The 26,098-nt window shown below is 36.5% G+C and overlaps 1 protein-coding gene across 1 annotated transcript in view; it reads right to left on the bottom strand.

Moving 5' to 3' along the window:
* Window positions 1-719: 719 nt before the first annotated feature.
* PRTG (protogenin) overlaps window positions 720-26,098 on the bottom strand; it is a 127,181-nt gene continuing 101,802 nt past the window's right edge. The window contains exons 12-20 of the mRNA XM_027067310.2: window positions 22,800-22,895; window positions 21,961-22,147; window positions 20,911-21,038; window positions 19,509-19,679; window positions 11,771-11,953; window positions 10,288-10,408; window positions 8,593-8,758; window positions 6,187-6,291; window positions 720-5,722 (exon numbers count right to left, since the gene is read on the bottom strand). Coding sequence (XP_026923111.1) covers window positions 5,318-5,722; window positions 6,187-6,291; window positions 8,593-8,758; window positions 10,288-10,408; window positions 11,771-11,953; window positions 19,509-19,679; window positions 20,911-21,038; window positions 21,961-22,147; window positions 22,800-22,895 — 1,562 coding nt within the window. The 3' untranslated portion in view covers window positions 720-5,317. The remainder of the gene's footprint in view (window positions 5,723-6,186; window positions 6,292-8,592; window positions 8,759-10,287; window positions 10,409-11,770; window positions 11,954-19,508; window positions 19,680-20,910; window positions 21,039-21,960; window positions 22,148-22,799; window positions 22,896-26,098) is intronic.

Raw genomic sequence — 26,098 nt, 5'->3', positions numbered from 1 at the left:
CCTATGTTTGAGGTCTTTTTCCCCCAACCCTCCCCAAACAACATAATTACTTGAGGGAAAAGCAGAAAGTTCAACTATCTGAACACTTATCAAAAATTTCTGATGAACTTCCGTAAGTAAGAGCCAAATACTTAGGAAACTTTCTGTTAAACACACAGAAATGAGATGTTAAACTTACAAAGCACATATTCAAAAAGTTTAAAGCTGAATTGTTTTTTGCAAGTGATCTAGACAGAAAGTTTAATGTGTACATTTGATAAGCTATAATGCAAGGTTTTCATAGCTTTGAACTTTTGAAGATCCCTAAGGGGTACATCAGACTTCCAATTTCTGTAATGCACATTTTGTGTATGAAAATTCTATAGTAATAGTGTAGGCAAAATAATGGCCACTCACAGAAGTGCACACCCAAATCCCTGGACTCTCAATATGTTACCACCATATGTGGCAAAGAGACTTTGCAGATGTGATTAAGTTAAGGATTTGGAGATGGGGAGATTACCCTGGCTTATCCAGGTGGACCCAATGTAATCACATGAGTCCTTAAAATTGGAGAACCTTTCTTGGTTAGGGTCAGAAAAGGAGGGATGATGGAATCAGCATCAGAGTGATGCTACATTGTTGGCTTTGAAGATGGAGGGAAGAGTCCACAGCCTCTAAAAGCCAGAAAAAAAAAAAAAAAAAAACACAAGGAAACAGACCTTGATTTATCCCCTGAGACCTACAGAACTGTAAGATAATAAATTTGTGTTGTTTTAAGGCCATTAACTTTGTGGTAATTTGTTACAGCAGCCTTAAGAAAATACAGCATCTGATAAAAATGCAAGACTGTCATAATCTTAAACACTTTCAAAGGCATAAAAAGGGAAACTGCCTGAGAAGATTAAAGCCTGCAAACATACACATTGCATTAGCCTGTGATCTTATGTCCTGAGCATAAATCAACTTAACACAGAATTCTATGTATGTGTTCTTCTAAACATCAATAAAAGTCACATTTAGACAAGTGGTTGTATATGGTGATCTCCAGAACCCTTTACTCTGTGCTCACAACCCACAAAAATTATTTTGACTATTAAACCAAAGCAATTTTACCAGAGATCCATGTGAAATATTGTCAGGAACAAAGTTTACAAAATATATGTTTAGTCTTAGAAAGATCATGACTCTTTTCCATATATTTGGAACTTTTTCTTTTACATTCAGTATTAAAAATTTACATTCAATGAAATATAAACATATGTGAATCACAGTAGCCACCACTCAAGTGGAACCACATCTGGATATTCTTGCATTAAAAACAGACAAAGATACTTTCAATTTCATCTTTTTTTTGTGACACTCCTCAAAGGTGTCTTCATATGGACTTGACAAATGATCCTGAGTAGTCAACATGAGCAAGTTTCTGGCAGAAGTCCTTAACAAAGTCTAGACAAACTAATGCAAATCACTGTTATTGTTTCCAATGCTGGCACTGTTCTTGTTTGAAGCAAAGGCAAATAAAGGCATTTCACTGAGCATCTAATTGCCCTGGTGTGCCAAAGCAGATTTTTTATAAGCTACTTAGTGGATAAAGCTGTGTCCTTGCTTTTAGGCTAATCAAAATATAAAACTACAGATTTCATTTAAAAAATTTTGGTTTCATCTAGGGTTCCCCTAAACTTTGAAATATCCTAGGCTCCCTTGATGCAGTTAAAATATTTCAACTTATGGACAACTTTCAACAGCTATCAAAGGACGCTCACTTAAACAGTGATATGATTTCTTGGCTTATATAGCCCACTGCTCCCCACAGGTGAGAACATCCCTATTATTAAGGGACTGCCCCAAGCCTCTGAGTTAACCAGGTAATGCTTTAACAAGAGGAAGACTGTACAGGCTAATTCAGGGATTGCCATATGCTCTGGAATGGAAAAACTTGCTGAGATTTCTGTTGACATCTCACACTCAAGGTGATTAGGAAAGAAATCACATCATTTGGCAAAAACATCCTGTGGCTGAATCAGCAGATTTAATGGAAAGTCCCTAGGTATGCTATTTGGATACAGACTGGGTTCTGGAGAGACATGTTTGGTTGACATAAAAACAAGAAACAACAGTTTAATGTACAAACAAATGTCTATATGTGGAGATAACCTTAAATATCTTTGGTTTTTTTTTTAATTTGCTGATAAAAAGTACTTGAATAAAAACACTGATAAATACCAACATAATCGTATTGCTTTTAATTATGTAAACTTAGCCCTTTGATATCTTTTGCTACTTAAAGCTAGATTCCTACAGCCTCTAAATAAAATTATTTCAAATCTGCTCATCTTTACTTACAGACTAATCTATATATTTTAATGGTCTTTGGTATGAAAATACTGATGAGCAGAATCTTGTAATATTTGGCATAAAAATGGCATGCGTGTGTCAGTACTTATAGCAAGTAAGTCTTTGGAAAAGAAGACAGTTACCATTTGCATATCAGCCCTGTTGGAATGAAATACCACGAAGTAACACCACTATGAGAGATGAGAACCTTCAGGTTTTAGTTACAGTTTCAGACTTAAGACTTCAAAGAAGCTAGCTTTGGCCAAGTAAAAAGAAGTCTTTGGTGTATACTAAATATCTTATTCAATGAGACCAAAATATTTATCTTTGGTGAAAAGATTTTCTTTTCTCTCCAACAAGTAGTTTCAACAATTTAAAAATACTTTAATACTGTATATGAAGATTTATTTGCTGAAGAAAAAAAAAATTACACTTGAAATTCTTTGGAACTATCTGCTGGTAAAGAACTTATTTTAAATGCTCTGGTAACAATAAGGTAGTTGAAATTACTAGTCTATTTAACTACAACAATCAATATAAACCCTATTATTTTGGGTTAGTAACTACTTACATAAGCTTCATACCTATAGATATTTCTAGTTAATTCAATTTGGGGGGAAATTATAATCAAATTTTTACCTTCTACTGAAAATTCTTTGGTAACAGGATTATTATGAAAAAAATCTGTATAAGAACAAAATGAAAAGGTGAAAAAGTAAAAATGTACTGGTAAATAATTAGCCAATAGTTATAGCCTAAAGATCTACAATAACTATGGGCCTATTCATCAAAAGCCAACCAAACAAAATACTTTACTTAAGGGCTTTCAGATCATCTTTTTAGGCTTTTAAAATGATTCAAATTCATGCAGTCCTGGACATATCTTCCATAACCATAAAGGATGATGTTTCAACTTTAGATTTTATTTGCCTTTTAATGAAAGTTTAAAAAATAAAATGAACTCGTTGTATTCATTAATTTTGGATGCTGATAAAAGTTGGCCCCACATACCTACTTACAAACCAAAAGACACCATACCCTGTCAATTTGCCCATGCTTGCATGAGGCAGCTTAAAAGTAACAAAATGTTCCCTGAGTACAGGAAAAAAATAACACTAGAATAACTTTAAAAGGAGGTAGTATAAAACAGGAGCTATAAAGGCAGGAGCAGCATTTTCCCTTGCCTCAGATTGTTCACCTAAAGCTCTGCTTTTTTTGTTTTTGTTCTGCCATGAAGCCCAGACTTAGATAACTAAATGGGGACTTTGAATTTAGTTCAGAAGTGATTGCTGGCACGTAATGTTGGTCTGCTTCTGAACACATCCAGTTTGGCACAAAACTACAAACTAAGAAACGAAGAAATGCATCATCAGACAATGGGATAGGAGATGATGGAGGCGGGACTATTATCCAGTAATATTCTTTTGATTTTAGAACACCATTTAGCATAGCCTGTCCCCCACCCCCATACACCAAAGGTCTCAAGGGAAAAATCCATTAAGATTCCTTTTAAAATGAGGTTCAGAAGTCATTTTCAGATAATGTGAAGAACTACTTATGAAAAAATATATATATGAGGCCCCCTTTCTACACCATGTGTTTAATTCTTTTTCCTCTCCCACTGTTGGGTACCTGGTAGGTAACTAACTCATGACTGAAAGAAGGCCTATTCTAGGTGGCTGAGTAAACAGTTTGCTGATTTCAAACCAGCAAGAGGATTAACTCACTCCTGGAGTTAGCATTCCACATTCACAGCATTGACACTGAAAGAAGATTAAATAGAGTACCAAATTCTCTTAAGAATTCAAGAAAATACAAGAAAGGTGGTAGAGCCCTGAATACTTATCCCTAAACAAAACCTGCATAAGAACAAACTAAAATGCTTTGATAAGATGCTATACATCAAAAATAGTCACTGATAAAATCCAAGAAACTCTTAAGGCAACTTCTTGTATTACTAAATAACTTCATGAATATTAAAAAGGTATAAGGCAAAGAATTTCATAATATAAAACAGAAGGCACTGTTACCATGATAACCTCTAGTTCATTTTATGGTCTACTGTTGCATTTATCTTTATTCTTAAAATTTTATGAAATTTCTTTACCCCCCCTTTTTTTAAAGCTAAGGTGGGATTAAAAACAAAACCAAAAGCCTAACTGATTCTCTTTAAAAATCTGTTTTCTGCATGGAGGTTTACAACTAATTCTGGAAATGTTGAGGATGCTTTGCAAACTACACAGTGCGGCCTTTGGCCAACTGTCAGGCAAAGGGGAAGGGGGAAAAGGCACGGCTCTAGGCAGGCTGAGGTTGGGGTACAGCAGATAAAGCACTCAGACTCTAATGCCCAAAACATAAAGGCCCTTGAAACAATAGTATTCTCTATATGCTACTGAATAGTTCTATTCTCAAAAGAGAGACACTTTCTTTGTTTTGATAATTCATTAAAATCAACAGTCCCACTTTTTCTCTTCTCTGTGGTTTGACAGTCTGCACAGCCAGAGGTATTAAATTATCCAAACCATGCAGATGTCACAGCTTTCTTTAAAAAAATCAGAGCTTCAGATAAACATTCTTACCCATATACCTATATGACTCCTTTGATCACACACACTACACACACAGCAATGAAAACAAAATGCTACTAGGAAGTATCATTGGTTATGTAGCTGAGATAAACTATCACAATAAACGAGGTAACTAAGTTGTCTTCTGAGTTTGCCATCTGGCAAACTGAGGTAGATAGTCAGCAAAGGGGCTTTCAAAAGTCTTCCCTTTGCTCCAGTGATATATTTTATAATTCAGTCAAATATCTTGACTGTCTTTTCACATTGCTGACAAACATTCAAAATACGTGAGTTTAAAAATAAAAAACAAAACACATTCAAAAAAAAAAAAGCTGAAATACCCAATAAGACATCCAAATTTTCACAAAAGGCTTTGGCTCCCTGTTCATTGTCCTTCGAACAGACTTAAAGGCGAGAATACCTGAACATGGCCTCTAGATTGGAAAATCATTCTTATCAAAGCGTAGCATGGCCGATGGTGGCTGCAGAACTGAAGGGGACATTTGCTCAGCATCTAGTGGCACTGCAGGGTCTTCACCCTTCCTCGCTGAGGGATCTCCACCTGAATCACTGCCAGCAAAGGAACTGGAGGTCAGGGGCGTGGTGCTTATAACTGAGGACAGGTGTATCTCATCATTGGACTCGTGGGAGAACCTCCCAGAATCCCCAGTCTCGTGGCTGCCTTCACTATTCGCTGAATGCTCAGTATCAGCTACAACACCAAAGGGTCTTGGGAAGCTGGTTGTCTGACCTGGGGAGCTGGGAGAGTCTTCATCGCTAATTAACACAGTAGTGCCTGGCTGGTAAAAGCAGACCGCTTGAGCAAATCTTCTTTGAGGCTAGACAACAATACATAAGACACTGTCAGTGATGATAGAGTGCTCTTGAAAAATAATATATGGTTTTACATATTCTATATATTTTGAGATAGCAATCTGTTCAAATACATGGGTGAAAGGCCATCATCACAAAGGGATTATCTAAGTCAGTAGTTCCCCACCCAAGTGGCTGTACATCAGAAGTGTCCCAAGGCTTCTTCAGTAATTTTTGATGCATATTCCTGCCCCATCCCTTTCTCCACTGTCCCCCTTTCCCTGCTGAAAACCACAGCTCTGATTACTATTCCAACTGTCACTTCGGTGATCACGCACCATGGATTTCCATAGAGTCATGCTCGAAATTAATAAAATCATATCCAGAGAGAAATGAAAATTAAAGCATTCATTTACATTTTCCTCTCTTTTTAATTATCATTTCATAATACCATGGGTTGCCAAAAATTTTTCTCATTTAGATGGGTTACCTGTTCAACTTTTGTCTTCTTGGAATCTTGGAAAAAAAGCCATTTTTTTTTAGAGTTGTTTTTAATTATAGGACCATAGCTATTAATTATAAGATCAGTTCCTCCCTAGAGAAAAAAAAAAGGAGAAAAAGTAAATATTACAGATTTCAGTTTATTTCAGTTTATTTCAGTATATTTCAGTTTATTTCAGTTTAACATGTAATATGTGGCACACAAAATTTTTAAATGTTAAAAGAAAAAACATCAGAGACATCACTGTTTCTTTTTTCACACAAGCAGTACACAACAAATTCAGGGTATTTGTTAGTGATCAAAAAGACATAATAGATTTATTCTTAAGAGAGATATATATGCTGAATTATTTGCTGTGAAGTGTAATAATTCCAAAAATTATTTTCAAACGGTACAGGAAACAAAAATATGAGAAATATACAAGTACGACAAGATACTGACAATTATTTGTACATTCATTACATTATTCTTCAACCTTTCCACATATTTGGAAAACTTAAAAAGCAGTGGGGAAGAAAAACAATGGGTCTGCATATGCTCAACACTGCTCAACAATGGCAATAAATGGAGGGTCAGCTCTTAGGCTAAGCCAAGGGAACTGAGAGATCCATTCTCCAAACTGGCTTCTCTGCTTCATATAAGCCTCCCTCTGTTCTGACTCTTTCTTTCTTTGAGAAAGGGAGCGGGGGAGGGACAGAGGGAGAGAGAAAAACGGTAAGCAGGCTTCGTACCCTCAGCACAGAGCCCGACAAGGGGCTCCAACCCAGGAATCATGAGATCATGACATGAGCTGAAATCAAGTCAGACACAACTGACGGAACCACCCAGGAGACCCTCTTTTCACTTTAGATTCTCTCTTTTTTCCCATGTCTTCCTCCCCACACCACTTTTCCTCAGTCCTTTTCTCATATCCAGTTCCAAGTTGGTAACAGAACCCCAATGTATTTTAGTACTTCTTTGCTTATTTAGGAGTTTTAGGATCCAATGTTCTAGATTAATTTGTAATGAGTTGAACGGCTTACATGTGTATCAGAAAACACGAGCTAAACCACCAAATTAAACGAATTATTAATAAATTAATAATTAAGTCATTAATTATTAACAAATTAACTAAATTAAAAAGACAAGAGGAGTAGCAAAAATGAATTCATTATTATTTACTCATATATAGCACTGCGCTAGATACAAGGAGGTTGCATCTGTTAAATATAATTGTATAAAATTTAATATCAACATTTCTTGAGTGTTATTAGACTTCTGTTATTCTAAATTTTAGGGAAGGGCTAGGGAAGAATTTATACTAGGATTTGTCAAACTTTCTCTGTAAAGAGTCAAATAGTAAATATTTTAGATTTTGCAGGCCTTATATGGCCTCTGTCCCATTTTCTTCTCTTCTGTTACATATTTTTTTCAAACTACCCTTTAAAAATGTGAAAAAGATTCTTAGCTGGCGATCGACTGGCTTGGGCGAGGTTATAGTTTGTGGATACCTGATTTATACCACATTGGTTATGAGAGTATTATAATAATGCATACTAATGTTGCAATGTGACTAAAAATAATTTTCAGTTGGTGTTCCTAATGCTCATCACTGTACTGTTATTACATATAGTGGAAAGGACATGAAGTAACATCCTCCAATGATATTTCTTTACTATATCCAACCTCCTTAGTCTATAAAGGGAAGGATCTTGAGACATCTACTTAGATACTCCATATTTTTAAAAATATTGTTTGTACCTGGAATGTTCTGATGTTCAAGGCAGTCAAAAAAATCAACCAAACTAAGTATAAGAATGGATTAATAAAGGGGCGCCTGGGTGGCTCAGTCGGTTAAGCATCTAATTCTTGACTTTGGCTCAGGTCATGATCTCACGGTTCGTTGAGTTCGAGCCCCACACTGGGTTCTGTGCTATCAGCACAGAGCCTACTTGGGATTCTGTCTCCCTCTCTCTCTGCTCCTCCCCTGCTTCCTCTTTATCTCTCTCAAAATAAATAAAAATAAACTTAAAAAAAAAAAGAATGGATTAATAAAAAAACTGCATACCCAGTAAATACAAGGCAGCTCAAATTATAGTAAATATAGATTAATGACCCTGGTGTCCTTATCTAAGACATGTTAGTTCCACATAACCACATCTAATCGAATTTATGCTAACTTCTCATTTTTTTCTGTATCTCTCTAATCCTTTATACCTTTATCCTTTATCTATCCTTATCTTCTTCTCCCCAAATATTTTATGTAAGGAAAAGGAAACTGTTTTACATTTCTTCAAGTAGAGAATGGATGAAATATGCTCAACATATGATTTTTCAGTAGTAAATTTCACACATAAAGGGAAGACGAACTGAGGGAAGGATTATGCAGCAAATCAGTATCTCAGCTCAGAGTACCTTTGCATCAATGAAGCTGTTTGGCATTATCATTGGCATTAAAGATTCTTCATTTTCTACAGCTCCTTCTAGGTTCTTCCCTACTTCATTTCCACTGGCTAGGGAGGCACTAGTACGAGGTAACTGTTGAGTTCCATTTTGTGCCGTCTTGGAAGCAGATGATTTCCTGAAATATTGCAAGAATAGGAAATCTTCTAATTTCATAGGAGATCTAGACAAATGTACCAAATTTGGTCTACAATCACAACTTCGCAAACAGTGGAGTTCTTCAATGCTTGTTTCTCAAATATCTTTAGAAACGGAGTATTAGATTTTTATATCCCAACTCACTGCTGCAAACTTTTGTGATTTGAAGAACCTTCTGTATTTCTTTTTTGCCCCAATATCTGCTTATATAAAATTACTTTTCACACTTAAGAAAAACCTCAATAGTTACAAAAGTACTATTATTTATTGCTATTGATTATATCAAATTTATCTAGAAAATTATAATTTTAAAATTCACACGTTCCCTTTCAGGTCGACAGATCGTCCATCACACTAATGTAACAATTCAGGTGCCAGTTAATGATGGTAAATTTACCATAGCACTTTTGCAAGATTTAGGTATCACTAAAACAATGTGTAGAAAAATTTTATAAAAAAATTCTTAAAGTGAGAAACCTATACAGCAAAACTAAGCCAGTTAAATATATAAAAGGATGTTAGAATTCTTTCTTTAACATAATATGCTTTCTGAGTACGTTTTTATGCACAAGTACAAAACTTACAGGGTAAATTCTGATAATCAGTGCTAATGGAGGGAGTCTAGTGATAGGGATTATCCAAAAATAATGTGTATCTGAGTTTGCTTTTTTAAAATACAGTAAAAAACTTTAGGATAAATAAAAGCAAAAGCCAAAACATAAAAGGTTAGATACAGACAAATTTACTGAATACTGAGGGTTTAGCCCAAGTCGAACTACAAATAAGACTAACAATTTATACAAAGAACAGATCCCTAATTATTGTATTTGTTTTACCCCATGTCTGGAGAATCCCAAACCCATGTCCTGTGGAGGAAGTAAGGGAGGAGCTCTCAATGGCAGGCTACTTAAGTGTGAAAATATTCCAGAGAGTAAGGAATCTTCTCAATCAGCACATACATCAGATTAAGTGTGCCATTTTAAAAAAGAAACCAAAGGATATATTTTGTACTCCTCAAAATAAAAAGGAAATGAGGAAACTAGGGTCTCACTGAATATTTTATTGGTGGGGCACTTGGGTGACTCAGTCGTTAAGCGTGTGACTTTGGTTCAGGTCATGATCTCACAGTTTGTGAGTTCAAGCCCCACGTTGGGCTCTATGCTGGCGGTTCAGAACCTGGAGCCTGCTTTGGACTCTGTGTCTCCCTGTATCTCTGCCTCTAGCCGGCTTGCTCTCTGTCTCTCTGTCTCTGTCTCTCAAAAGTAAATAGACATTAAAATTTTTTTTTCTAAAGAATATTTTATTGGTACAGTTTTTTCAAAGGGCAAAAAAAATAATCTCCTCCCAAAGTGAGCACATCTGTATAGCAATTAAGAACTGAAATAACATTATTTTAAAGTGGAAAATCCCAGTTGCTCCTGAAGGCCCTTGACTTCAATTTGCTTCTTGTGGTTACTGTAATTTAAATGTTTTTTAACCACCTCAAAGTGTCTAGCAATGGAAACACACCTGGCTTTACTTCTGTATATCAGGATGAGAACGCAGATGAGGATGCAGGTCAAGGCTATGCCAACGCCCACAGCAATGCCAGTCATTGATTTCTGGTCCAGATGGTAATACCCGGAATAAACTAGAAGCAGAAACACATACACTCAGAATCAATCAGAAAAATAAATGGTTCCATTTATCATAATTGATAAGTACTTTTCTATAACTTTTCTTCCTCTCATAGGAAAAATTTTTGGCAGTATCTGTGTCTAAGCAGAAAAGTATTACTCTTTTATTGGTCATCTCAAAGATCAGTTTATCTTCCCATAACGAAGATTCCAAATACAAGTTCTAAATACTACATTATTACATGAAACGTGAACGCCAGTGCATAACTTACAATGCTGAAAGACACAAGGCATATATGTTTCTTGATGAACCAAAGGGTAGCTTTCATGTCATATTACCTTAAAAGCAGATCTTGTATATTAAAGATTAGTTTTCCATGTACATGCTTGCATTTACTTACCAGGGCTCCTCCAACTTTAATGTGCACATGATCACTAGGAGATATGTTAAAATACAGATTCTGATTCACTACATTGGGGGTGGGGCCCATGATTCTGCACATCTAATCTAACAAGCTCTTGGGTGATACTCATGCTGCTAGTCCCTAAACGCTCTGAGTAGCAAGGTATTTGAGAAGTGAATATGAGCCTCGCTCTCCTTTTCCCATGATAAGGTAGCTACCAGTGCTACCTCCCTCCAGTGCTTAAAGCTCTGCCCTCTTTTTTTTTTCCGCTCTCTCCTTCCCTGTCTTTCTCTTCTCTCACCACCCCCCACACACACCTGCACACACAGCAGTAAGGTACTGAATGACTATCCGAGGAGCTACGAGCCCTGCCAAGTTCAGCTGGCATTTCCTCCATTTAAAGCCCCTCCCTCTCCACAGGCCCACTTCCCCAAAGAGGAGGAAAAGAAGGTGGCTTGTCCTGTACCACAGGAGGCCCTGGTTTCCTTCAGGACATGACAATTGCCCTGAATGGAGTGAGGGTGTCTCTTTAAAGATATTTCTCCTATTTATTGTTTTTCTGGAGAGAAACAAGTTTCTCTCTGGAAAGGCTGTTTTTCTGTGGTAAAAACTCTTAATGAAAACCATGCTTTCAGCTTGAACACCACAACCAGCACTGCTGTTTATTTCCACAAAACCTCTCTGGAAGCCTACTCCCATTAGTCCTCGGGACGTGTGGCTCTTTTGTCTTGGTGGCTGCACAGCTGGGAAGAGAAGTAACTGGGACACAGTAGTCTGAAAACTGCAGTTAATTCTGAGGTAAAGTTTGTTTACTTCTAGAATGCAGGGAACAGCCATGGAGCAACAAGTCAAAGAGCTGAGTGCAGGTTTAGGGGTATGGCTGTGCTAGGAGAGGAAAAACAGTACAGAAGAGCTGAAAAAAAAATACTGTACGTTCTTAAGAAAAATCAGTGACTGTGGCAGTATACAGACCTTTGGCATCAGCAGAATCCAAACGCTTGGGCCTCTGATTTGACTCAGAGGTTTCCTTTGGAAGGACTGCCAGTTCCACAGAATTTGAAAAGGGTCCTTCTCCCACCTCATTTGATGCAGATATCTTGACAATGTACACATTTCCTGCCACCAGGTTTTCTAGCAAAGCCATGGTTATTGCCCCTATAAATATATCAAATTACAAATTTAAGTAAACCTTATTTATCTTTTAAAAAAACACACAACCATGACCCTTTATTTGAAAAATGTTTTCCTGATTATAAAAGTAACACGTTTATTGTAGAACATTTGGAAAATACAGATATAAATAAGGTGACAATCTCCCTTTGTTAACATTTTGGTTTATTTGTGTGTGTGTGTGTGTGTGTGTGCGCGCGTGCATGCATGTTCGTGCATACATGCATACACACTGTACATGTAGGAGTACATATTTACTACATGAATTTTTTATATTTTAGAGTTTTCACTTAACGTTGTACCATGCGAACTGCCTGTATATAATCCTTCTCTGTAATTTTGTTTTAGGAGTTTTTTAAAGTTGTATGTATTTTTGTTTAGGTTTTTATACAATGTTTTTTATCCCCTCAGATTTTATATATACATAAAATTTGCTCTTTACATACATATGCATACAAACAGCATTAAAAATTCTTTAGAATATTTCAAACATAGTATTCTAAAGAGAAAAAAAAACTCTTTACAATATTTCAAACAAAGAGAGAATGGTACAATGAACCCAGATTCAACAGTCATAGTTAGATTTTTTAAATCCAATGTGAAAGTCTTTTTTTCTTTTAGAAAAAGGGATGTTTAGGGATCCTTTAGGAATGTTTAGGGATGCCTGCCTGGCTTAGTCTGTGGGGCATGTGACTCTTGATCTTGAGGTCGTGAGTGTGAGCCCCACACTGGGTACAGAGATTACTTAAAAAAATAAACAAGAAAAACGGAAAAAAAAGAAATGTTTAAACTATTTATAGTAATCAGTTGTGACAGAGGATCTTGTTCTTACTTCTTAAATTAGAAACAACACAATTATTTTTGAAAGTATGAATATATTTCTCACTCTCTCAATCATTATCTAAAATTTCTTAAAAATAAACAGGAAGGAAAATGCCGAAGTTATGTAGGAACCTCAGAGTGTTGAAGACCTAGATCTCAGATTAACTATCGAAACTACCACTGATATTCTGCTTAGCATCTACTATCCTCCAAAGGAACCATCACTTAAATTTATATATATATATGGTATCAAAAGATCTTTCCTCTGTTGGCATGATGGCTAAGAAGGATTCCTATATGTGTACTGTTATTACTTGTGGGGTCTCTCTGCTCTTGCTCTGCCACTGCACTGAAGTATTTTTTTACAAAAGGAATTCCCACCCTAGGAATTAATTCTAACGTTAATAATGTAGATGTAAGAGTGTCCAATGAGAAAGTTGTCCTAAGCCTGCATTTGTGGACTGATATTCACAGGGAACCTAGTTTCCCTAAGAAGACTTCATCTCACTTTTTCCCCGACTCAGAGCATCCTTATAATGGGCGATGGGCATTAAGGAGGGCACTTGCTGGGATGAACACTTGGTATTATATGTAAGTGATGAATCACTAGGCTCTACTACTGAAACCAATACTACACTGTATGTTAAATAACTTAAATTCAAATAAATAAATTTAAAAAAAATAATAGCTTCAAAGAGCTTATAGCAGTCACCCCCAGGCCAGACCTCACTATTCTCCTACACTTGCTAGAGTATATTTCATTATGCAAGTGAAATGTGGGGTGATCTCAGAGCTCAGGTCATGATTCAGAGGCCACCTCTGAGGTCACATGGTGTGAGGCAGCTGAACCAAGTAGCTATGCGAGGGCTGAACATACTTGTTTTCATGTTCTCTGGTTTCAGCTTGGCCTGAAGACAGTGTGAGCTACATGAGTACACAACTGTTAAATAAACAAACTGACCCTTATTTAGAATCAGGAAGAGTCTTTCTATGGCTACCATATTCTCAGCCAGGTGAATTAAAAAAAACAAAGATGTATTGTGACAGGTTACAGTTAACTAGAAGGAAAATCATTTCAATTTCTTCACAATAGACATATAAATAAATTGAGTTTTCATTTTAGCATAGAATACTTTACATTAATTTTTTAAAGTGTTTGGAAAAAACCAATCCCTACCTGAAATTAAAAATCTTTTCATTTAAGTTTTATAAACAGATGAGCTGTGTGGACACGTCCCATGAAAAAATCGTCCTTCACACACAAAAAAAAAAACTAACATTCTGGCTGCTTTCTGAAGAACAAAACCATTTACTCAAAGCAGTTCCCAAATGTTGAAGTGATATGCCTGTCCCTGTATTCTCTCAGCAGACTAGCTCAATCTCAATTAATGTGACTACTCTGGTCCACAGCTGTTCACATGTATCTTAATCTTTAGCTGTTCTGGAGTTTCACAAACCAGACAGTACAATAGCCTCAGTGTTGGATCAATGTTGATCAAATGCTGGCATGCTCCCAACTATGTAATTTGTGACTTGGGGCACATTACTGAACTTTAATTTCCTCATGGGGGCAATTAATTCCCACCTCATATAATTATTAGAAAGCATTAAATAAACTACCACTGGCAAGTCTCTGACATAAGTGTATACACTCAATGAAAGGGAGTCTTCTTCCTCACCTCTGACCTTCCCTTCTTTCCCTTCTGGAAGACAGAAATATTTTGCACATTTGAACAGCTTAAGGTGGCTAGCATAATGCTTCATACAATTCTCAGTAAACGCCAACTGAACTTCTATTAAAATATGAAATACCTGTCACCAAAGGAGTGTTCATTTAGGATAAAAAAGCACAGGGAAAGATTTTGAGGCTGGAGAAGCACTCCAGAATGCAGTCTCAGAACTCACTTCTGTCTTCACTAAGTGACTGTTTTCCAGTCCTATAGTTTTAAAGATCACGTACATGGTGATTATTTCTTAGTTATACCACTAACTTTTCCACACCTCTCCCATGAATTTAACCCTCACACTGATTAATCAACCTCTGTACTTGAAAAAACCAAGCCTTTGATTTATCCTGTCAATTTTGCTTCTCATTTTTCCTTACACTCCGTATCAATCTGCAGCAAATCTAGCATGCTGTTGTTTCAAATTGTGTTCTTAGAGCTTCTTACTACCTTCCTCATGATCACTCCTGTCCAAATGCCCATTAACTCTCACGTGGACAGCTGTATGTCCAATGGTCTCTTCAACTTCTACACTTACCTGCTTATAATCAGTTTTTCAGGTGGTTGCCAGAGTAATGCTTTAAAATTTTTTTTAAGGTTTATTTTTTTTATTTTGAGAGAATTGTGAGTGCGAGTCAGGGAGGGGCAGAGAGAAAAGCGAGAATCCCAAGCAGGCTCTACACTTTTAGTGCAGAGCCCAGTGCAGGGCTCTAACTCATGAATCATGTGATCATGACCTGCGCCAAAATCGGACGCTTAACTAACTGAGCCGCACAGGAACCCCCAGAGTAATCCTTTCAAAATATAAATCTGATCAAAGTCTCCAATGTCTTCCATCTCTCCTAGAATAAAATGTGTGGTCTACAAAGTCCAGCCTATAAGATCTGCCCTTGGTTTCCTTCCCCCTGATCTTCTACTGCTTGCTCTGTCCCTTACTCTAGCCTCTCTGGCCTTCTTGTTCCTCTAACATGCTAAGCACACTTCTGTCTCACGGCCTTTGTACTTCTTCCGATATCCACATGGCTCTGCTCAGATGACTTTTCTTCCAAAAGAACTTAACCTTACTACCTCCATCACTTTGTCTCTTCCCCCCATTGTAGCTTTATAACATTAGGACATACCTGAACATTTACATATTTGTTTGTGTGTTACCTGAGATATAAGTTTCAATGGGGAAGGAACACTGTTTTGTTCACTGTAGTACTGCCAATGCCTAGAAAAGAGCCTGTCACACAGTAATCTCTCAGTAAGAATTCATTTAATAAATCAATTTGTTCCTACTATTGGTATTCTATTTGGCAAATGTTGAGTTAAATGGATTCCTTTACTGAAGGACTTTAATTTCCAGTGTGAATCCCTAATAGGCGGAAATGATATCTTTATTTAGACCAAATTTATTTATTCATAGAACTTTTTTTTTTTTGAACAAGGGACATCTTGGATAATCTTGGGACACTCACGTTAAGAGAAATAGAGTTCAGGAATTGCTATAGTATAGGGCATAATTTCTCAGTGCCTTTTAGATTTTAAAATAATTGACTAGTTTGTGATGATTTACTGCAGATCGGGAAGGTAAAGACTATAATTTCTGAATCACTTTAAATTATACACAAGTATAATTTCATATCACATTTCTGCCCCATCATTTCACCATGTACAATTTTAGCCACAAATATCATCTGGTCATCATGAACATTTTTTTAAATGTTTTCACTAATGGAGAGGACTGGGTCACTCACTCGGTTGAGTGTCCAACTTCAGCTCAAGTCATAATCTTACAGTTCTTGGGTTTAAGCTCTGCGTCAGGCTCTGGGCTGACAGCTCAGAGCCTGCAGCCTGCTTTGGAATCTGTGTCTCCCTCTTTCTCTGCCCCTCCCCTGCTCACACTCCATCTCTCTCTCTTTCTCAAAAATAAACATAAAAAAACTTTTTTTAACGTTTTCACTAACGAGAAAATCTTATTCCACTTGGTAATAAATATGTGAGTTAAATATACACATAAAATGTATAATAAAATATGTATAGAAGATTAATAGATATATAGGAAAGAAATACTGATATTTTTCCTCTTCCTTTTCCCTCATCTTTCTATCCTTTTACCTTTTCTGAAAGTTGCCATAATTAGACATGAAAGACCATTTTACATTCTATTTCTTTCTTTAAATGTCATGTTGTGTTTTTTGCTTTTGGTTTAAAAGGGGTGCCTCAGGGGTGCATGGGTGCCAACCTCAGTGCGTTGAGCATCTGACTTCGGTTCAGGTCATGATGTCACAGCTTGGCTCAGGAGTTCGAACCTCGCATCCAGCTCTGTGCTGACAGCTCAGAGCCTGGAGCCTGTTTCTGATTCTGGGTCTCCCTTTCTCTCTTCTCCTCCCCCACTCACGTTCTGTTTCTCTCTCTCTCTCCCTCAAAAATAAATAAACATTAAACAAATTTTTTTAAATAAAAGTGGATGACTCAAACCATTTATATTTTTTGCTCTCAAAAAAATAAATTCAATGTTTTTTTTTACCTATATTATTCATTTTGTCCTCTATGAAATACTAACATTAGCTATAAAAAGGCGTTCTCTATACTTAACAAAAGACAAACGCTTTTTGCTATGAATGTGTCTTAAAATCACAAAAGTAGGATAATGGCAAAAATAGATTTTTTTCTCCCATGCATGATTATATAGTTAGAAAGGCTTATATAGATGTAAAAACCTGCAATTACAATCCATTTCACTACTGGGTCATCAGTGAGGCAAAATACTGTTTTCTGAACCTTGTTTGAAACTGACAAATGAATGCAATGAAAGGAACCAAAACAAAATACTGTTTCTTTTTAGCCAGGTACAAATGAAGAGCTAAAGGGAATATGTACTTCTGTGATAAATTACTTACTTATAAGATTAATTACTTATACATAACACCTCATTAAATCAAGTTTGTCAAATGTGTCAATAAATCATTTTGGAATTAACTAAAACTAAAGTATACATTTAAAGAATACTGTGGTAGCCTGTAAGACTAATAGCCCTAAATAAATGGTGCCTCTGTCTATCCACACCCAAGGGCAGTGCTCTCCCACACTAACTCTGGGCTTGCCTATCTGATTTGCCTTGCCCAGTGGGACATCAGCAAATATGAAACAAGCACAGGCTTGCAAAGCTTTGTACGTGCAGCTTCCTCCCTCTCCTCCTGATGCTGGAACTCTCTCCTGCTGTTTTTAAGCTACCCATACTCTGTTGAAATCATGAGATGATTTTAGTCTCATGAGTGACCTCAGAAGAGACCAAAAGAAAGACTGCCCAGCTGATCCCAGTCCAAATTGCTGACTCACAGAACTGTGAGAAAATAAGATGGCTAATTTTTAAAGTGGTTTGTTAGGAAGCAATAGATCAATTGATACACACATAAAACTGCATTGCTGTCAAGTACTTATTACATTCAAGTTTCTTCAGTGACCAGGAAATCATTACTTAGTGGAGCTTCTACAGAATGAAAAATATGAATATATGACTATTAAAATTCCAACTAAAGTCACCACTTGTTTGTTTTACGTTTGCATAGAGAGTTTTATATTATATCCACACGAGTTTTATATTATATCCACACCTATTTTAATTAGGTAAATACTCCCTTCAAAAGGTAAAATGTATGAAGAAATATAAACACTGTAAAGTGTTTAGAATATGTAGATGGCCAAAAAATTTCCTTCTTAAAATCCTTCTTAAGTTTTTAATTGCTTGGCAAGCTGTTCTTTTCCCAGTATGCATGTCTAAATTAAGGAAGCGCCAAAATAATAAAGCTTTACCATTTATGTGATGGCCCATCTGAAAATTGGTATGTGGACTTGTCCAAATGGAAGATTCAAAAATTTAAAAAGGATAGAATGATAAAAGCATGCAGTAAGAATGTTAAAACGTTTTAGAATTTAGTTTTTCTCAGCTAAAAACAAAAATCAGTGTTACAAAAATTAAATCCAGTGTTCCTATGTCCCATTCAGCTTTTCCCTGTACTTAAGTGGACCCTAGTTATTTATATGGGCCAATTTATTTGTATGTGGGCCTTTTTAGTAGCTGTATACAGGTCTGCTACCTTCAACCAGGTCTTCTTCCAGCGTTTGCTACTCCAGGGTAAGACACGCCACCACCAGAAATCTAGTAATCATCTGTAATGATTCTCCCTTCCTTACCCCTCTCCTTCTCTACCTAAACTACCCAGTCCTGTCAAGTTCACCTCCCCTGTATCTTTTGACTGTCCTCTCCTTTCCATCTCAATCCTCAGTGATCTCATCCAGGCTTATTGTCTCTTTCCTGGACCACTACAGTCACCTCCTAGTCTCTGCATTACTCTTACCCATTTCTCCTGGACCAAACCCCTTCTATTCACAATATTCAAAAGTGATCTTTCTGGAATGTGAATCACATGCTCATGCTTAAGATATGCTGATGGCTTCCCAATGCTCTCTGAATAAAACCCCAGTGCTTGAGGCTCTGGGGAGCTCAGTCAGTTGAGCTTCCCACTCTTGATCTCAGCTCAGGTTATGATCTCACGGTTGGTGAAACAGAGTGCAGAGCCTGCCTGGGATTCTCTCTCTCCCTCTCTCTGCCCCTTTCCCACTCATGCTTTCTCTCTTAAAATAAAGAAATAAGTAAATAAACATTAAAAAAAAAAAAAAAGCCTTGGGGAGCCTGGGTGGCTCAGTCAGTTGAGCATCTGACTTAGACTCAGGTCATGATCTCGCAGTTCGTGAGTTTGGGCTGACAGCTCAGAGCCTGAAGCCTGCTTTGGATTCTCTGTCTCCCTCTCTCTCTGCCCCTCCCCCACTCATGCTCTGTCTCTCTTTCAAAAATAAACGTTAAAAAAAATTTTTTTTTAAAGCCCAAATCCTTAATAATTGTTACTTGATAAATATAAATTTAAAATAAACTAGATCCTTCTTTCCATTTGTTTCCTTATCATCAGTAACCTTACTTCCCATCTTCTTTGAGAATTTAGGATATTTACCTTCTCGGTGTAGGACCTGCCATTCTCCTGCAATCCAGGCCTTCCTGGATGCATACAAGATGGTATAGCGTGTGACCACGGTCTCTGGGCCATCAGGGGGTTTCCAAGAAACCAGAGCAGTGTCATCCTCTATCAAGGTCACTTTTACTCCAACCGGTGGGCCTGCTGGGGCTGTGCACACATGTAAAAAATACTGTATTACCAGGATTAAATGGTGATAAACACTCAAATACCCAGTTAATAGATGCATAGTCATGGAAAAGAGTTAGAAAAACTAGAAACCACTATAAAAAAATCTCAGAATCACAGCTATTACAGATCACTAGTGATAAGGGTAAAATACTATTTTTTTCTTCTTTTTCTGAGAGGTAATTTCATTTTTATAATGTTTAAAACATCATGAAAAAGGATATGGTAGATTCCTAGGTGGGGAATTACTGAATCAGAGGGTGTAAGCATGTTTAGGACTTTTGATATTGTTTTGCCAAACTGATAACTAGAAAAGTTTACAATTCCACCAGTAGCAACTGCCCATTAAATATTGAGTCTCATACCCCATTTAGGTATTGAATTTAAACTACATTTATTACTAAAATGTACAGAATATATATTTAGCTGATCCAGGAAGCCACTGAAGGAAATACTTCTGAGACCAAAATATTTAGTTATTCTCCAAAAAGTTGTGAATCAGTGAGTTTACAGGGCAGACTTTAGACTAATGATTTGTATCTGGGAAAGCAGTAAAGTCTTGGGATTTTAGGTGACCCCAGTTTAATATGAACTAAAAGTATGAAGAGCTGGGTTTTGGTACCACATCACATATGGGAATACAGCCAAAACCACAGTAAAGAGGCCCTATGTTCACTGGAGTAAATGTCCTTCCTTTGTTTCTCTCAGCATAATTAGAACAGAGCCGCAATGGTCCTTATATAGATCATCCATTCCTTTACCTTCATCCTACAGAAAAGGAAATGCAGTCCCACAGACATGAAATACCTCAGCAAGAGGCACAGGTAAGCTACAGAAATGGTGCTCAGTCAGGGATCACATTCACCGCACTGTGCACATAACCTACCACTCACATTTGCTCTAATGTGGGCTCCTAACATCATTAAATACGCTATTTCCTTCCATTTTTAATTATTCGGGTGCAGTCTTGAATAGCACACATGATTTTAGAAAATTTAATGTTCCCTAAAGAGAGGGGCTAGACTTAAGCCCATCTACTTGTGCAATACATGCGGTAAGAAGAACTTTTAAAAAAATATATAATAAAAATAAATAAATTTCAAAAGTTAAGAAACAAAACAAATGCATACAGGTCAACCAAGGTGGCAACAAGGGTAGTATCTTTTTTAAAGCGACACATATATATTTTTACACATTTAGATAACTGTTTTACCTTCTGGAAGCGTAGAATGGTAGACAACAGGGCTCCAGGGACTGGAAAGCTGATCCACATGCAATCGTACAGCAAATTCATATTTGGTGTTGGGTTCTAGACCCTGAACTAACATGTGAGTTTCTGATCTATAATAACGAGCAATGAAGTTGTTAATGCTGGTAGTGCATTGTTTCTAAAAGATTATCAGTATTTCCAGTCAATATAGGTAAAGCATACTGTTCTTATTTATCACCTCATTTTCTTTAAAACAATTTTTTAGCCTAAAAGAGCAATCTCATTTGACTATTAAAATACTACATTTGGTATTATCCTATATAAATTAGCCTACAAGTTGCCTCTCTGAAAGGAAACTAGGAAATTAGCAGTATAGAAACGTCCCAATACAAAATGATTTCCTCTGAAATACTACAAGTCAAATCATTCTTTTTTTAAAGTTTATTTATTTTGAGAGAGAGAGAGCAAGCATGAGTGGGGGGGTAGGGAGGGGCAGGTGGCTGGAGGGGGGGAGGGGCAGAGAGAGAATCCCAAACAAGCTCTGTGCAGGCAGCCCCTGAGGTGGGGCTCCATCCCACGAACATTGAGATCATGCCCTAAGCTGAAACCGAGTCATACACTTAACCAACTGAGGCAGTCAGGCGCCCCATCAAATCATTCTTTTAAATCATAATGATGGGCATCCTTCTAACTATAACCAAGAAAACAGAATACTCGTTTTATTTTTTGATGCTAGCATAAAAATGGTCTTTTGTTTCTTCCTTTAACTATGCTAACTTTAGCCACTTGAAAGTAATACTAGCTTCTCATCTAATCTTACTGCATGAGGCTGGGGAAACAACAACAAAAAATCATTTACAGAAACTAACTGTCAAAAGATACAGTTTTCAGAACTCGATATGATAAAGATGCAAAACTCCCAGCCATCTTATAAGTAAGGGAAGTCCTGAGACAAGTGCTTTCAGGTAAAGCTTAAGCTGGCCGAAGATGGTAAGAAACAAGTATGAGTGGGGAAAAGAGCAAAGAAAAACACTATTAATAGAAGCTACATACGTTTGAAGGTATAGAACCAAAGAAGCGTTCTGCAGGCCGACAGGGTTACAGCGGATGGTGTAGTTAATTATTTGTGCAGTGGTGAATGCAGGCCTCCTCCAGTGCAGGAAGATGGAAGATGAGGTGTTAGCCTTCGCATAGAGATGGTGGGGTGGTGGTGGAGGAGGAACCATGCGATCACGAACAGCTATTGAAAAAGACAATGTTACTTTACTACATGGCATAATATTACTATAGAAAGTGGCAAAATGATAAAATCATAACTCCCCACAATATAAGTTGGCTGTAAGTCTTTCTTCCACTAAAGTGGTTCATAGATACACCTAGAGATGTATCATTTAATTCTCAGCAACTCTTCCATGAGTTAGAGAAGGAATCAAATATTATCAATACTTAGATTGTAAAACAGAAGCACTGAGAAGTCAAACTACCAGCTTGAAACATCCAGAAGGTCAGCTATGGACTTAAAATTAAATCCAAACCCTCTTTAGTAGCAATAAGCCCTAACAGGTCTTAGCACAAGTAAAACTGAACAGAAATTGGAAGAAAGTATTAGCCTCAAGGTTAAAGCAGAAGGTATTCAGGGTTATTTTTCCCAGTTAAATTTCTAATGGTCTTTTGCTTGCAAAAGTAAAATAGGTTCTTATAATTAAATACATCTCACTTAAATATTTATTTTGAGCAGGTACTTGCTGAAGATAACTATGTTAGGCACCATGGAAGATATAAGACCACCAACGATTCCAACTAGTAATGAGACTTAAATCTACAGAAGGAAGAGGAGAAAAAAGACTGTGAACCATACAGAGTTAAAATGTGCTACCATAACTCTTACTTACACACGCATCCTGGAGTGCTGACTGTCTGGTCTGCCTGATAGCCATCTTCTATGTTGTTGTAAGCCAGTAGCCTCACGTGGTATTTTCTTCTGGGGTCTATAAAGAAACTGACAGGTAATAATTTGGTCCAGCCTTCTAGATACCACCAAAGGTTCTAGAACCTTTCTAGATTTTGGCTTAAAAATCTTCTGAATGCCTCGCAGTTTGAGATGTTTTTTTCCTTTCCCTATCCTATATAGTGACTCAGCAATTCACCTTGGTATGACCTTGCTAGTGTGACTATTAGTTATTTAAAATTTTACTTAACCTCATTTCAGATAGTAACATTACCACCATTACTCTTCCTCCTCTTCCTCCTCCTCCTCAACTGACCAGAGACAGATTCTTGATTCTAAAAGGCAACCTGATGGATCACTTATAAGAGGTTATGTGACATAGAAGTTTTTTGTTTAGTTACTTGACGGTGGCTAACTTGAAAGCATGGAAATCAAAGTGAGACTATTTCCCCTCAAAGGTAAGAAGAAATATAATCGTCATCCCTTGATACCTTTAAAAATTTTCATAACCATGCATTATTTATCTCAATGTGTGCCCTTTCCAGAATCTGATTTTCAAGCTGACCCCTAAATTCACCAAGAAAGAAGAGCCGGAGCTCCCTCTACTGGTGTTCATTCACAGTCACAATATGAAAACCAAATTCCATCCCATGCACACAAAAACAAAAAAAAAATTTCAGGTTTTTGAGGATATAAATGGTTATACATTTTAAGTGATACATTTTAGAACATACTCAAGAAGTTTAATGATACAAATATATTTCAGTATGACTGTTTATTATAACATTTAATTATAGAATACTTACTTGGGACAAAAATAAACACTATTGAGAAATACTGTATTTTTCTCCCCCAGCTTTGTTGAGGTACAGTTAACAAATAGAAGTTGTATATATTTAAGGTATACAAGGTGATGCTTGACATATGTATACATTGTGAAGTGACTACTACAATTGAACTCATAAACATAGCTATCATCTCACATAGTTACCATTTTGTGTGTGTATGTATATTGAAAACAAGATCTACACTTTTAGTAAATCTCAAGTATATAATACAGTAATGAAAGCTATTATAGTCCCCATGCCATGATAGTACTTAAGATCTCTAGAACTTATTCACCTTACATAAGTGAAACTTTGCACTCTTGAGCAACATCTACCCATGTCCCCCACCCCTGAGCCCCTGGCAATCACCATTCTACTCCCTGCTTCTATGAGCTCAACTGTTTTGGATTCTGCACATTAGTGAAATCATACAGTAATTGTCTTTCTGTGTCTGGTGTATTTCACTATGCATAATATCCTCTAGGTTCGTTCATGTTGTGCAAATGGCAGAATTTTTTTCTTTTTTTTTTTTAAGGCTGAATAATATTCCATTGTGTACATATGCCATGTTTTCTTTATGCATTCACCTGTCAGAAGACATATAGGTTGTTTTTATATTTTGGCTACTGTGAAAAATGCTGCAGTGAACATAGGGGTGCAGCTACCTCTTCCAAGATACTGATTTCATTTCCTTTTGATATATATCCAGAAGTAGGACTGCTGGATCATATAGTAGTTATATTCCTAATTTTAATGTATTCCTATGTAATACTTGTCTAAATTATAATAAACACAGAAATACATTCTACATTTCATAAGGGAAAAATCATCCTTTATATACATATCTCCAATGTGGAAAAACTTAGACTAAACGGATAAAAATAATTGTAGAGTGAATTTAAACATTTAAAAATCCAAAAATAAAATGTAAAGTTTATTAAAATTTTCAAAATAATTTAAGAGTTTTTACATTTAAAAACTGATATATTCTAATATTTAATATTAAAATGCATTAAAAGGAGAACAATTTATACAACTTAGAACATTTCTATATTTATTAAAAAGTAGGAAGACTAATATTTGATTATACTAAAAAATGCTTTTTGAGACATTATCTCATTTGAGTACAACAAAATTCTATAATATATATGTTATTCCCATTCTATAAACCATGGTACCAAGGTATTGACTAGATGTCCAGGGTTACACAAAGCTAAACTAAGATATTTCTATGACCAAGAACATATAGGGTCCTTTAAATTTACACAAATACATGGACTTTTGTCATAACAGGTAAGTCTGTCTCCTTAGAATGAGTTTTAAAATAGAAATATTTTAAAACATTTTATAAAATTGCAGAAAACAGAAATATATTTGGATTTCATTACTCAATGATTTCCAACATTTAGCACTAAAATTCTAAGATTCAAAGATTTCTGTTCAGATTAATGGCTACTTAATTTTAATCTGTGTTCTTCTTTCCTTCCTCCTAATATACTGCTAAACTCCTTAGTCAACTGAATCCTGAGTGTCATCTTACCAATACTCCCTCTGAACGGGTACAAATGGAATTCATTTGGCTCTCTGCAGTCTAGTTCTTCAAACATATTTATTGTCTCTACTCAATCAGAAGAGTATCTTTAGGAAAGTCTCCTGGGAGTGGGACATGATGCCAGGAATTAGGAAATACTGAAAAGAAAGGATGGATGAGACAGAGTTTGACTAAAGGAGCTCACATTCTCAAGAAGCCAGACATGGATATGGCCAGCTCTTACAGAAAGCTAATTTTTTTCAAATATTTATTTATTTTTGAGAGAGAATGAGAGAGACAGAGAATCCCAAGCAGGCTCTGCACTGTCAGCTCAGAGCCCGATGTGGGGCTCAAACTCACGAACCATAAGATTACCTGAGCCACAATCAAGAGTCAGACGCTTAACCAAGTGAGCTATCCAGGGGCCCCACAAAAAGCTGATTTTGATGAGGGTTATGAGTCTGGGTGGAGAAATTAATCTTTTTTTCCATTGTGCAAACAATCAATCAACACTTCATGAATATTTCTCTTCAATGGTTATTTTTAGTCCTAAAATTGATTTCATTTTCCCTTTTTCCTCTTTAAAAAAACAAGCTGTCTACATTAAATTCTAAACCCCAAATTCACCTTTTCTTGTTGATCAGACAGAAGAGGCCTGTGTATCCTGAGAAAATGAAAGAAAAGAGTTGCTCCCTGAACACACCCAGCACCTGTACGACCCACTCGGCATAGACTCTATAACCAGCCAGCATGAGAAGGAGCAGTCTTCTGGTGCCCATCTGGAAATCACCAAGTCACTAGAGCAACCATCTCAGTGCTGGGTTCCTTCCCCTGCTCGTTTCCATGAGATCAGGAAAAGGCAAGTTATTAGACTAGCAAACCAAC

This window comes from Acinonyx jubatus, chromosome B3, assembly GCF_027475565.1.
Source record: "Acinonyx jubatus isolate Ajub_Pintada_27869175 chromosome B3, VMU_Ajub_asm_v1.0, whole genome shotgun sequence".
NCBI classification, from domain to species: Eukaryota; Metazoa; Chordata; class Mammalia; order Carnivora; family Felidae; genus Acinonyx; species Acinonyx jubatus.
This window is presented reverse-complemented; position numbering and strand designations above follow the sequence as displayed.